Source organism: Megalopta genalis, chromosome 12 (genome assembly GCF_051020955.1).
Source record: "Megalopta genalis isolate 19385.01 chromosome 12, iyMegGena1_principal, whole genome shotgun sequence".
In the NCBI taxonomy this organism is placed as follows: Eukaryota; Metazoa; Arthropoda; class Insecta; order Hymenoptera; family Halictidae; genus Megalopta; species Megalopta genalis.
The window spans coordinates 5,176,397-5,188,123 of NC_135024.1; the positions used below are offsets into that span (position 1 = coordinate 5,176,397).

Here is an 11,727-nt window from a genome sequence, read left to right on the forward strand (position 1 = left end):
AAATCAATAATGCCAAATCCTACTATATACTAAATTAATTTTTCTTTAGTAATATTGTAACAAAGGTTTCACAATTATAGCACCTATTATATAGAATTAATACTTTTATTATTTTATAATAATTATATGTTAATAAGAGAGTATAGACAATAAAAATAATTTATCAAAAAACACAATGCTATGTTAAACTCACAAATGATACATTAATATATTATTTCATAAAACCCACGTATTTTTTGTATATTTTAAACACTTTTCAATGTACGTGGTCTTTAATAAACAGAAATGTCTTTAATTAATATAATTGGAGTTGTCACACATTGATAATAATGATCAGCATTGAAATGATTAACATAATTTTGTTTATATAGAAATAGTGAAACAAATTGTCTTAATGTCATTCACAGACTACGAACTCCCTGATTTTTTGTAGATTCTATTCATTCTCTGTGGCTTTACTTTAAGAACTTTAATATAAAATAACATTTTAATCATGCATTGTCTTGCTGTACACATAACATTTTAGATATATCTACAGCAATGTAGACTTTTCTAAAGAACATTGTACTGTTCAAAGACAATGTGTGGTAAAACTTGAAGATTGAAAGCTCTCGACTCATTATTTTTATGAGTTAGAATCCTCCATTACAAAGAATATTTCTTGCCAGAAGATCAAAAAATTTCTAGCAAATCTATGGGATAAATGAAGACTTTGTCATTTATCCTTTATCAAAACAATATTGGGAATGTAATATTACATTTACATTCATTCCTTCCTAATAAATGTTCGACCCCTGTGAAATATATCGTTTGTAATATACTGACGAAATTTCTTAAGTAGAAAAGAATATAGAAGCAACTTACGTAATTGTTTTCTTTTCAGTACTCTTAGACTGTGATCTTGCCCGATTTAATACCTTCAAAAAGTCTGTTGTTTTGGTACGCATTCTTGAATGAATGTAAACTTTACTACACTTAATATGATAGTGCAAATAATTTCTAAACATGTGTATTAAATCAATGGTATTATCACGAGCTTCTCTATTTGTATGCCGGGGAAATAGTACTATGAAAAAAGCAAATTCATAAATGTGTATTTTATGTTAGTTTCAAAAATGTTTATGTATATTTTTTTCATAAATTCATTCCTTTTAAGAGCTTAAAACAGTAATCAACATTTACCAAATGTAATGTATCCAATACAATCTCCAACAGCAGCTTCAGAATCTTGTAATTCTAAAGGTGGCTCACGATGATTAAATAGAACTTGTGGAGCTGTATGACTTGCGCGTCTACCTTCTTTTAATTCTTGTAAAAACAATTTTCCAATAACCATGTCATCTTCGTCTTTAAATATTGTACTGAATACCACTGTTACTCTATCGCTTTTGGCTTCAACATACCTTAATATGAAAATTCATATAATAATAAATGTTTTACTTGCAAATTTCCATGAAAAAAGGGTTTATGCTTACATTGTTTCTTCATCTCTATATTGGATGACAGCCCTTTTCTGTAATTCTGTACCTGGAGAATTATAATACTCTTCTTGAAATTTAAAGTACTTTTCAAACACACTGGCAAAACAATGTCTCTTTAAAAGTGCAATTTTTTTAACTAATAATTCCCAATCTTCTGGCAAATTTTCCAAATCTATCAATACAGAAACATTGTAGCCTACAAATATTAATAATTTCATTTAGTAATATAGTCGAGTAATTTTTACATATACATAATTATACATTTAACAACTTTCTGAGAAACTGTTTACCATTCTCAGGAGCTATAAGATAAGAGCCATATTCACGTATAAGTAATTCATCAGCCCCATGCTCTTGTAATTGTTTATAAAATTTAAGTAAAATACTTATCTATAATGAAAGAAGTAAATTAATAACTTATAAAATACATCTTAACATACAATTACAACAAACACACACAATTAATCATTATAATCATTAATAAGATCATCAATTATAGAGAAAAATGAAAACAAATAAACTGTTACTAACATATTACTCAAAAAATAGATAAAATATGAACAATATTGTTAGAAATATTTCATTGATGTTTAAAATGTTCTTGACACTTACTCTAATTTTTGACTTGTCACCACTTAAGTTAGAAATGTGAAATAATACGCCATCAAAATCTGCTATAACAACATCTGTAGATTCTGGTTTATGACTACAAAAAATATATTGTATTATTGTATTAAACAGTGAAAAATGATGATAAGAAAAGTACATAATAAATTAATAAAATACATTATTTATTATCAAATTTCTATAACTTCCAATATCTATATAACTGTATTTAAAATTTTAAGTAAATACGTTAGGACTGCAGAATTTGTACAAAAAAAATATTAGATTTAATATAAGTGGGTAACATATAATTTAAAATAGTTTAGCATTACAAGAAAAGAAATTTATAGTTTGTGTGAATGTATTAACTGAGAAAGTTCTTTAAATTGTGTTACAATAAACAATAATAGTTGAAACGGACACCGCCCTTACTTGCAATCTTTGCCTCTATCTCATAAACACACAAATATCTACGTTAAAAAAGATAAATGTTTCACTTACCCTGACAAGGTATTTTTTATTTTGTTAGTTAATGTCTCTTCTAGTATCCTGTTATGTATCTCTAACAAAATCATTCTTACGCCTTATATTAATTATATTACAATACAGTAATTACTAACTATCTACCGACAAATTTAACCATATACACGATTCTGACTAATTTCTAATCTTTTATGTTGTACCCAATAATCGCTGGTTCAACACAGCCAGGTCACTCACCGTCTGCAATATTACACCAATACCAATATGTAGCAACTGATTTACTCGATCAGAGTTTATTATATATCGCTTTTTATCGATCATACTTGTACTTATATACTGATTTAATTTTATTTATAAACTGTTAATTTACCAATTAAAATTATTATCATATAGCTTTTTGCAAATTTTACAATAAAAATATTACTTTTCCATTATACACTTTTAAACACTAGATATAAGCAAATTACTAGCGTTGCAAGTATGCATGAAATTGTTATTATTATTACATTAATTGTATAAATTTGATCTGATATATATTTAAATTAAAGTAAAAAAAAACAATTTTTATCGTTAGAATTTAAATGAACTATTTGTATAATAATATGTACGTATACAGAATTTGGACTAAACATCTATATTCTGAGTTTTTATATATTCATGTACATATCTTTTACAAAAAAAAATTTTAAATCCATAAAATTATTGCTTTATAATTTTTTTTAATGTTATTACTTTTTTAGAAATGAAATATGTAAGTTTCATATCTATATAATGATACCTCAACTCCTGCACGATTATTTCTTCCTCTTTAAAATTCTGCCTTAGCATTGAATCGCCAGCCACTCAGAGCAAAACAATTTCTACTCCTATTCTCGCTAACGGTGTATGCTGCAGCCGGAGAGTCTTGCAAAACTTGAGGTACATATTAATGTATCATTGTATTATATACAAGGTATTCCAAAATTATGTTACTTTCGGAAAATGAAGGATTCCTGAGGTCATTTGAAGTAACTTTTTCCTTAATGCAAATGAAATCCACGATTTTGTTTACAAATTATTAACGAAAAACACTAACCAATGAAAGATGAGCTCGGTTGGCGCAAGGCGGTCGAGCCAACCAGCAGTCGAAGCCCAGTTCCGCTCATTACGCTCACCAAATCTTAGATGTTATTGGATGCTATCTACTCATATTCGTTATCGATCATCGTGTTATGTGAACTTAATTTTGAACATTTTTTAAAACAATAGTGCACAAAACAAATCTGTACCGATATTCATTCACATTTTACAGTAGGATTAACCCGTGTGAAGCTGGATCACCATATTAACCAATATGAAAGAAACAGCTCAGAAAATTGTTTTTTCATTGCTCGTAATTATGCACCAATTAATTTTAATTGCTTACTTATCCTTTATTCGAGAAATATCAAGAAAACTTTTTGAGACGCCTAGTAACTTTTATGAGAGGCTGGAGACTTAAAAATATGAAAATTCTGAAATAATGCATACAATATGCTGTATGATAAATTTCTTCGTAAAGTTTACCAGGGGACGTCAACTCTATAGGGAAAATTGGAGGCACTTTTTTGACTGCCAGCTGAGCTAGTTGCAAACTTGGAGGAACTAAAATTCAATATGACTGCTCATCACATGCGCATTTGATGGACTGTGGTGGACCGCAAAGAAACCAGCGAACTGCAGCCAAGAGATATACTGGACATTGATTATTTTTCTTTCCCCTGTGTTATAGTATATTAAGTACATTTTTTCGAAATTAAGTTATATAAACCATTACGTTGATTCTTTTAATTTGTGTGATGGTGTACATAACTATTTTCGAAATAAATATACTTAACACATTCTGACTCTAGAATCCAAAATTTGAATTACCGCTTCTAAAACGCCATATTAAATTTTAATTCATCCAAGTTTGCAGCTGGTTCAGATGGCAGTCAAAACAGTGCCCCCAAAAGGTCGAGCCTCAAGCCTCTCTAAAGTACACTACCAAGCCTATTATGTACATGTATTTGGTCGAAACAAACTTTGACTGTGCAAACTTATGATTTTTTTATGATTGTTTATAAGACATATAGCAGTAATGATACCCTGAGATAAGATTTGTTATCTAATTATATGTGCACAGCCTTAGATGTGGATGAACACTTTACTTATCTTTAAAGCCTTGTAGCAGAAGCAGTTTAGAATTTACATCAGTCGCAACCAGTTAGTTGTTACTTGTATCTAAAATATTTAAGTAATTTATTTTAATTGTTCACATTATATGGGAACACTTTAGATTAAAATGACTGGAAAACTTTTGATTATTGACTGTGATGCTGGTGTGGATGATGCATTAGCGTTAATAATATTATTAGCCGCTCATAAGAAGAAAGAAATTGAAATTAAAGCAATCACTTGTGTTAATGGCAACACTATAGTAGAAAATGTAGTTAAAAATGTGTTTAGAACATTAAATGTTTGTGAGGTAACAAATGTAAGTGTAGATTCCTTAAAAGAAATATATAATTATGTTTAAAAATGTACTAAAGTTTTCATATTTATTAATTTGTAGATACCAGTTTTTCAAGGAGCTCATGAACCTATACTTTGTACACATCATACTGATGAAGCTAAAAAAGAACAATACCATGGTAGCGATGGTTTTGGGAATGCATATAAAACGGAAGTAGATACAAATATATTAGGAACAGAACATGCAGTATGTGCTATACATAGAATTGTATCAGAGAATCCAAATCAAATTAGTGTTGTGTGCTTAGGTCCTCTGACAAATATAGCAACAGCTATAAAAATGTATCCAGATTTTGTAAACAATGTAAAAGATTTCTATATAATGGGTGGAAATGTGAAAGGTACATCTTATTATCATCTTGCTTATAGATTATTAAGAAATAATCATAGAAGATATTTATTATTAGCACAGGGTAATATAACACCACAAGCAGAATTCAACTTTTATATGGATCCAGAGAGTGTTCATATAGTTTTTAATAAAAATAAGAAACCTTTATGGCTGTTACCGTGGGAAACATGTTGCATGTCTCGTGTTACACATGTATGTATATCAATGATATGCCCAAAAGATATAACAATATTTATAATACAAATTTAACTTTGTAGGATTGGAGATGGAATGTACTAGGTCAAATAGATACACCCTGCATGAAACTTATGAATGATATTGAAAGTGCTTGCAATAGTATAAGGAAGAAACATTTCCCTACTTATATTACGTGTGACGCATTTTTAGCTGGAATTATATTAAAACCAGAAATTGCTCAGGATGTTGTACAATATCATGCAGATATAGAATTAAATGGTAATAGAACTAGAGGACAAGTAGTACTTGATCATTTATTATCGAACGAACCTAATGTGTTTCTAATTCAACAGTTTGATTCAGAAATGTTTAAAGATCTGTTAATATCTTCTGTTAACATGTAATGTAATTGTTAAAATAATGATAAAATATTACAATTATACATATAACACATATATGTTCATACAAGACATAAATGTTTACATATTTCTGTTTATATTCTCATTATGATATTATTATAATTAAAGTAATTCTACATATATTTTTAGTTACCTTTAGTAGGAATGTTTAACGTTTATACATTAAGATGTTGTATTACATTGTACTAAGAAATAATACAAATGCAATATATACGAATAACTACCTCATTATAAAATATATTTACAGCAGGCGATCTGCAATAACATAAATAAAAGTTGGTTATATATCAATTTATACAATAGAATACATTAATATTGCTTAATTTGAAATAATAGGTTATGTACCTCCAAAATATAACATTATGAGTTTGACTTTCCTAAATTTTGACATTCTTGAAATTGTCTCCTTGCTTCTTTATTTGATTGTAGTAAATCAATTAATTCTGCATGTATCACATCATTTTTTTGTTCAAGGTTATCCAAAACCGAATTCAATAAATCCAGCTGAGCGTTTATTGCCTCAAATTCTAAAAATGACATATAAATATGTAAGAATCTCTAGTTAGGAATACAGACAATTAATTATTTAAGTAAAATCATTATAAAGAGAGTTGATAATTATATATACATACATATGTATTTTAATTATTCGAAATACTAAACGAACTGGAAACCATTCACATTACAACACAATTTCTTTTGAAGAAAAATATATATTTACCTGCATCGTTACAATTTTCTTCACTTTCTTCGTTTTTCCATCCATTGTTATCATGGTTTTGATGATCTTCTTCTGGCTGCTCTGCGTGATGGACCATATTTTCGTCTGCCATTTGCATTACCTAGCGCTGGTATAACATACGAGCAGGTTCATACATAATAGATAAAGGTATGCTTTTTAACATTCACATAATAATAAATATGTATTGTCATAATTGCATTATCGAATTAGGAATTGAAAATTTTAAACTTTAATAAAAAAAACTTTTATATTAATATTAGATATAACATATTTTTACAAAAAATATAATGTGTGCAATAAACACAGTTGCAATTTTTTCCAAATATATTGTCAGATTAATAATTAAATATAGGAGATTACAATCGTATAATTAACAAAATTAATAATTTATACAATATAAAAAATATGTAAAATGCAATGTTTAGAAATTATGTATGATATGTAACAATTCAACATTTTAAACGTATTTATAGTCTAGATTGCATTCCACCAGCAGCAACAATAGTTTCACCAGTAATATAAGCAGCATCGTCACTTGCTAAAAATGCTGCTACACCTGCAATCTCGTCTGGTTCACCAATTTTTCGCATTGGTATTGTGGACACAGTTGCTTCATGGAAATCACCTTCAATAAGCTATGGAACATATATGTTGTTTGATATATATGATTGTTAATAAATAGTATAATATATGGAAATGGATATTGGTACATACTGGTTGAGAAAACTTTGTTTTTATAAAACCAGGTGCTATGCAGTTTACACGAATTCCTTCTGATACAAGAGCAGCAGCAGCAATATTGTTAAGACCTAGTAATGCTGTCTTACTTACAGCATAAACACCTAATGCCTGAGGTACAAAATGTATATAGTTTTACATATTAATTATACATTTATAAGTAATAATATTGTATAGAATAAAAATATTTACTGTAACTTGTTGATATGCTGCTATTGAAGATATAAGTATTATTGAAGATGATTTACTTTCTCGCAATAGTGGCAAAGATTCTTGCATTAGAAGAAAGCCACTTTTAACATTAATTTCAAAAATTTTGTCCCATGCAGCCTCAGGAGTCTCAAAAAATGTGGTAAACACAGGGTTTACAGCTGCATTTGATACAAGAATATCTAATCCACCAAATTTCTCTTTTGTCTACAATATTACTTATTGATGTTAATAAAGTACAATAACTTTTAATATAACATATAATTGTTTAACATTTACTTTGTTAAAAAGATTTTTTCTGTCTTCCTGTTTAGCAACATGACATACAACACCAGATACTTCTAGTCCTTCAGATTGAAGCTGTTCCACTGCTTTCTTTACATTTGAATCTTTACGACTGCTAATCATCACTTTGGCACCTTCTTGAGCCAAACGTCTTGCAATTGCAAAGCCAATACTGTAGAAAAAATATAAAAAATATGTAAATAGCTAATTTAACGAAAGAGGTTAAGTGATAGCATTTGTGAAAATAATAATTAATTCTAAATTATATTCTATAAATTTCCTCACCCATCTGTTGAAGCTGTCACAATTGCTGTTTTCCCTTGTAAACGATTGCATTTTATCACGGGCGAATTAACGCTAAAATTACGAATACCTTGATTTACTGTAGTGCGCCACATTATGGTTGATAATGATAATCAAACTAATGCAAAGTTACTTGATCAGAACCTCGAAAATATATGATCGAAAATATCACGTCACCGCTTTATAGATATTTTAGCAAACACGATTACGATCGTGACAGTGCACAAATATGTACTATGTAATGTATACGTTTTGTATTAATATTTATATCTATATCTATGAATGTTAATGTATACTAAATGTTAATGTCTGTATATTTAAAACAAAAATGTATAAGTACCTTCATTATTTAAAATTTCTATTACTATTTAAATTTACGTAATAAATTTTAAAAGAATCATTATTTCAAAAACAGAATTGAGATCATAGAGACTAATATTTTATCTTTAAAACTTTTGCAATTGTAAGATTATTAAGATTTGATAACCAAATGAAGAAGTATATCAGTAATCATAAGAAGTAATCATAAATAGGTTAAATTGTGTTATTCAATTTCAAGTTCAATTTTCTTTTCATTTTTATTAATAATAATTTAATTTTTATTAATAACTTTGTATCTTTAATACAAAGCCTACATTATTATAATACATTAATAAAAATAAGTTTCTAACCATTTAAGTTAATTCTCCACAAGCTATTATCACTACTTTTTGTGCAGGAGTACCAGATTTTGTTCCAAATTTTTCGACTTCTTTTAAAACATCTAAACCACTAAGGACATGTCCAAAGACAACATGTTTTCCATCTAGCCAATCTGTACGAGCTGTACATATGAAAAATTGTGAGCCATTTGTATTTGTACCAGAATTTGCCATAGATAAGGTAACAGGCCCTGTATGTTTCAACTCGAAATTCTCATCATCAAATTTGTTTCCGTAAATTGATTTGCCACCTGTTCCATTATGATTTGTGAAGTCTCCTCCTTGACACATCTAAGATTATTTAAGAAATATATATTCATGTAAATTTATATGAAGCAAATTCAAAAATATTGGGATATACGTGATGCGTAAAGGATACAAAATCAGGAATAATTCTGTGAAAAGTGCTTCCTTGGTAGCCATATCCTTTTTCATGAGTACACAATGCACGAAAATTTTCAGCTGTTTTTGGTACCACATCGGCTCTCAGCATCATAATGATTCTACCTATTTCTTGTTTTCCAACACTAATATCAAAATAAACTTGAGGATTTTGTTTTCCTTTCTTGGTCTGTATTGTTTCTCCTGACTTAGCATTATCATCACCAGCATGTTCTTGCAACCATGTATCATCAGCCCAGACAGGTTTAGAAGAACCTTCTTTTATCTTCTGTGGTTTGGCAATGTTAACTCTTATTGTTCTTCCAAATAGCTCAGAATCATTCTGTTTATCAAAGATAAATTCACAATGATTGATGTTGTGACGATTAGATAAGTGGAATCAATTTTAAGTCCATTATTATGTCTATCTCACAATAATGAATACATCATTATATGTCTTTTAGAATCAAACATATAATAAATAATAATAATAATAATAATAATAATAACAATTATTATAAAGAATTCCTATAATATTTCAAAATAAAATAAAATAGTACTTGAATTTAAAAAATGTTATGAAACCATGTTTTTAAATATCTCACAGAGATATGTAGATTATTTTATATATGTACCATGTTATCAATTGCTGCTGCCGCATCCTCAGCACTTTCGAATTCAATGAATGCAAATCCTCTGTGTTTTTCCGATTCATAATCTAGTGGTATCTGAACATCAACAATTTCACCAAAAGGTATAAACGCTGCGTGCAATATCTTTTCATCTACTTCTTCAGCTAGGCCTCCTAAAAATTAATAATAACTGCTAACATTAAATGTATAAAAATAAATATGTGCTGGCTATAATGTAGGTTATATTTATAATTAAGTTCTAACAAATTAATACCTACCCACATAAATAGTTCGTTTCGTGTTTGTACTCATAATCGCTATAAACGAGTTCTTTATTTTTTTTGCTTTTACATATTTCTGTTTATATTCTCATTATGATATTATTATAATTAAAGTAATTCTATATATATTTTTAGTTACCTTTAGTAGGAATGTTTAACGTTTATACATTAAAAGATGTTGTATTACATTGTACTAAGAAATAATACAAATGCAATATATACGAATAACTACCTCATTATAAAATATATTTACAGCAGGCGATCTGCAATAACATAAATAAAAGTTGGTTATATATCAATTTATGCAATAGAATACATTAATATTGCTCAATTTGAAATAATAGGTTATGTACCTCCAAAATATAACATTATGAGTTTGACTTTCCTAAATTTTGACTTTCTTGAAATTGCCTCCTTGCTTCTTTATTTGATTGTAGTAAATCAATTAATTCTGCATGTATCACATCATTTTTTTGTTCAAGGTTATCCAAAACCGAATTCAATAAATCCAGCTGAGCGTTTATTGCCTCAAATTCTAAAAATGACATATAAATATTTAAGAATCTCTAGTTAGGAATACAGACAATTAATTATTTAAGTAAAATCATTATAAAGAGAGTTGATAATTATATATACATACATATGTATTTTAATTATTCGAAATACTGAACGAACTGGAAACCATTCACATTACAACACAATTTCTTTTGAAGAAAAATATATATTTACCTGCATCGTTACAATTTTCTTCACTTTCTTCATTTTTCCATCCATTGTTATCATGGTTTTGATGATTTTCTTCTGGCTGCTCTGCGTGATGGACCATATTTTCGTCTGCCATTTGCATTACCTAGCGCTGGTATAACATACGAGCAAGTTCATACATAATAGATAAAGGTGTGCTTTTTAGCAGTCACATAATAATAAATATTGTTCCGGCCGAATCGCTGACCGCGGGTCAACGCATGTTCGACATTCGATGTACGCCGTCTCGCCGTTTTTGTCGAATAATCGGCGAGGCGGCAAGACAATAACCCGATCGACGTGCGTTGGCCCGACCGTCAAACGCTCGCCTCGGCCGTTGTAAACACGCGGCGTTTTTGCCTTAGGAGGCAATGACCCGGCCTTCGACACCTGACGATGCTTCTCCTTGAACATCGGCCAGGTGTCTATATATACTGCCGCAAATTTGATAACGGGGGATTTTTTGGTAGACAACGTTATCGCATATAGACCAGTATTATTCAGCGCCCTTGCGCCCATACGAAGCCGTGCTTCCATTTCGTAGCCTCAGTGAAGCCGTGCTTCACTTCGTAACAAATTCGTAGCCGTGCTGCATTTTTATACGTCGAACGGAGCCGTGCTCCAAGAATTGTAAACGAGGACTGTGGAGTCCAACAAATA

General features: G+C 29.1%; 6 protein-coding genes across 9 annotated transcripts; 1 reads left to right on the plus strand and 5 right to left on the minus strand.

Moving 5' to 3' along the window:
• Positions 1-86: 86 nt before the first annotated feature.
• Positions 87-2,850, minus strand: Arpc2 (Actin-related protein 2/3 complex, subunit 2). Its single transcript, XM_076525536.1, has 7 exons — positions 2,589-2,850; positions 2,094-2,187; positions 1,772-1,871; positions 1,476-1,677; positions 1,183-1,403; positions 865-1,066; positions 87-794 (listed from the first exon to the last, which is right to left on the minus strand). The coding sequence occupies exons 1-7, from the start codon at positions 2,660-2,662 to the stop codon at positions 767-769; spliced, it is 921 nt and encodes a 306-aa protein (XP_076381651.1). The 5' UTR covers positions 2,663-2,850; the 3' UTR covers positions 87-766.
• A 1,443-nt stretch (positions 2,851-4,293) lies between these two features.
• Positions 4,294-8,018, plus strand: LOC117228714 (inosine-uridine preferring nucleoside hydrolase). 2 transcript variants are annotated; one of them, XM_076525535.1, is made up of 5 exons: positions 4,294-4,793; positions 4,867-5,064; positions 5,143-5,443; positions 5,510-5,646; positions 5,712-8,018. In XM_076525535.1, the coding sequence occupies exons 2-5, from the start codon at positions 4,873-4,875 to the stop codon at positions 6,033-6,035; spliced, it is 954 nt and encodes a 317-aa protein (XP_076381650.1). In that variant the 5' UTR covers positions 4,294-4,793; positions 4,867-4,872; the 3' UTR covers positions 6,036-8,018. The 2 variants fall into 2 exon arrangements, with proteins under 2 accessions (XP_076381650.1, XP_076381649.1); XM_076525534.1 differs by having other exon boundaries at positions 4,296-5,064.
• Positions 5,932-6,912, minus strand: LOC143260397 (bublin coiled-coil protein-like). The gene is made up of 3 exons (XM_076525542.1): positions 6,772-6,912; positions 6,396-6,577; positions 5,932-6,305 (listed from the first exon to the last, which is right to left on the minus strand). Exons 1-2 carry the CDS (start codon positions 6,887-6,889, stop codon positions 6,411-6,413), a joined length of 285 nt encoding a protein of 94 aa, XP_076381657.1. The 5' UTR covers positions 6,890-6,912; the 3' UTR covers positions 5,932-6,305; positions 6,396-6,410.
• Positions 7,099-8,578, minus strand: LOC117228716 (dehydrogenase/reductase SDR family member 4). The gene is made up of 5 exons (XM_033484667.2): positions 8,311-8,578; positions 8,020-8,197; positions 7,723-7,947; positions 7,507-7,641; positions 7,099-7,427 (listed from the first exon to the last, which is right to left on the minus strand). Exons 1-5 carry the CDS (start codon positions 8,421-8,423, stop codon positions 7,260-7,262), a joined length of 819 nt encoding a protein of 272 aa, XP_033340558.2. The 5' UTR covers positions 8,424-8,578; the 3' UTR covers positions 7,099-7,259.
• A 309-nt stretch (positions 8,579-8,887) lies between these two features.
• LOC117228715 (peptidyl-prolyl cis-trans isomerase E) lies at positions 8,888-10,586 on the minus strand. 3 transcript variants are annotated; one of them, XM_033484666.2, is made up of 5 exons: positions 10,463-10,586; positions 10,321-10,359; positions 10,046-10,215; positions 9,409-9,753; positions 8,888-9,320 (listed from the first exon to the last, which is right to left on the minus strand). In XM_033484666.2, exons 2-5 carry the CDS (start codon positions 10,352-10,354, stop codon positions 9,003-9,005), a joined length of 867 nt encoding a protein of 288 aa, XP_033340557.2. In that variant the 5' UTR covers positions 10,355-10,359; positions 10,463-10,586; the 3' UTR covers positions 8,888-9,002. The 3 variants fall into 3 exon arrangements, with proteins under 3 accessions (XP_033340557.2, XP_076381653.1, XP_033340554.2); XM_076525538.1 differs by lacking the exon at positions 10,321-10,359; XM_033484663.2 differs by lacking the exon at positions 10,463-10,586 and having other exon boundaries at positions 10,321-10,461.
• LOC143260398 (bublin coiled-coil protein-like) lies at positions 10,357-11,193 on the minus strand. Its single transcript, XM_076525543.1, has 3 exons — positions 11,053-11,193; positions 10,677-10,858; positions 10,357-10,586 (listed from the first exon to the last, which is right to left on the minus strand). Exons 1-2 carry the CDS (start codon positions 11,168-11,170, stop codon positions 10,692-10,694), a joined length of 285 nt encoding a protein of 94 aa, XP_076381658.1. The 5' UTR covers positions 11,171-11,193; the 3' UTR covers positions 10,357-10,586; positions 10,677-10,691.
• Between the last annotated feature and the right edge of the window lie 534 nt (positions 11,194-11,727).

Coding starts and splice junctions, on each gene's coding strand:
- Arpc2 (XM_076525536.1), bottom strand. CDS start 2,662: ATGATTTTGTTAGAGATACATAACAGGATACTAGAAGAGACATTAACT. Junction 1,872..2,093: donor GTGACAAGTCAAAAATTAGA/GTAAGTGTCAAG, acceptor CTTTCATTATAG/ATAAGTATTTTACTTAAATT. Junction 1,678..1,771: donor TCTTATAGCTCCTGAGAATG/GTAAACAGTTTC, acceptor TAATATTTGTAG/GCTACAATGTTTCTGTATTG.
- LOC117228714 (XM_076525535.1), top strand. CDS start 4,873: ATGACTGGAAAACTTTTGATTATTGACTGTGATGCTGGTGTGGATGAT. Junction 5,065..5,142: donor ATGTTTGTGAGGTAACAAAT/GTAAGTGTAGAT, acceptor ATTAATTTGTAG/ATACCAGTTTTTCAAGGAGC. Junction 5,647..5,711: donor GCATGTCTCGTGTTACACAT/GTATGTATATCA, acceptor TTAACTTTGTAG/GATTGGAGATGGAATGTACT.
- LOC143260397 (XM_076525542.1), bottom strand. CDS start 6,889: ATGCAAATGGCAGACGAAAATATGGTCCATCACGCAGAGCAGCCAGAA. Junction 6,578..6,771: donor AGAAAATTGTAACGATGCAG/GTAAATATATAT, acceptor TGTCATTTTTAG/AATTTGAGGCAATAAACGCT.
- LOC117228716 (XM_033484667.2), bottom strand. CDS start 8,423: ATGTGGCGCACTACAGTAAATCAAGGTATTCGTAATTTTAGCGTTAAT. Junction 7,948..8,019: donor GAAAAAATCTTTTTAACAAA/GTAAATGTTAAA, acceptor GTAATATTGTAG/ACAAAAGAGAAATTTGGTGG. Junction 7,642..7,722: donor CAGCATATCAACAAGTTACA/GTAAATATTTTT, acceptor TTTGTACCTCAG/GCATTAGGTGTTTATGCTGT.
- LOC117228715 (XM_033484666.2), bottom strand. CDS start 10,354: ATGAGTACAAACACGAAACGAACTATTTATGTGG. Junction 10,216..10,320: donor GAAACGAACTATTTATGTGG/GTAGGTATTAAT, acceptor ATTAATTTTTAG/GAGGCCTAGCTGAAGAAGTA. Junction 9,321..9,408: donor ACAGAATTATTCCTGATTTT/GTATCCTTTACG, acceptor AAATAATCTTAG/ATGTGTCAAGGAGGAGACTT.
- LOC143260398 (XM_076525543.1), bottom strand. CDS start 11,170: ATGCAAATGGCAGACGAAAATATGGTCCATCACGCAGAGCAGCCAGAA. Junction 10,859..11,052: donor AGAAAATTGTAACGATGCAG/GTAAATATATAT, acceptor TGTCATTTTTAG/AATTTGAGGCAATAAACGCT.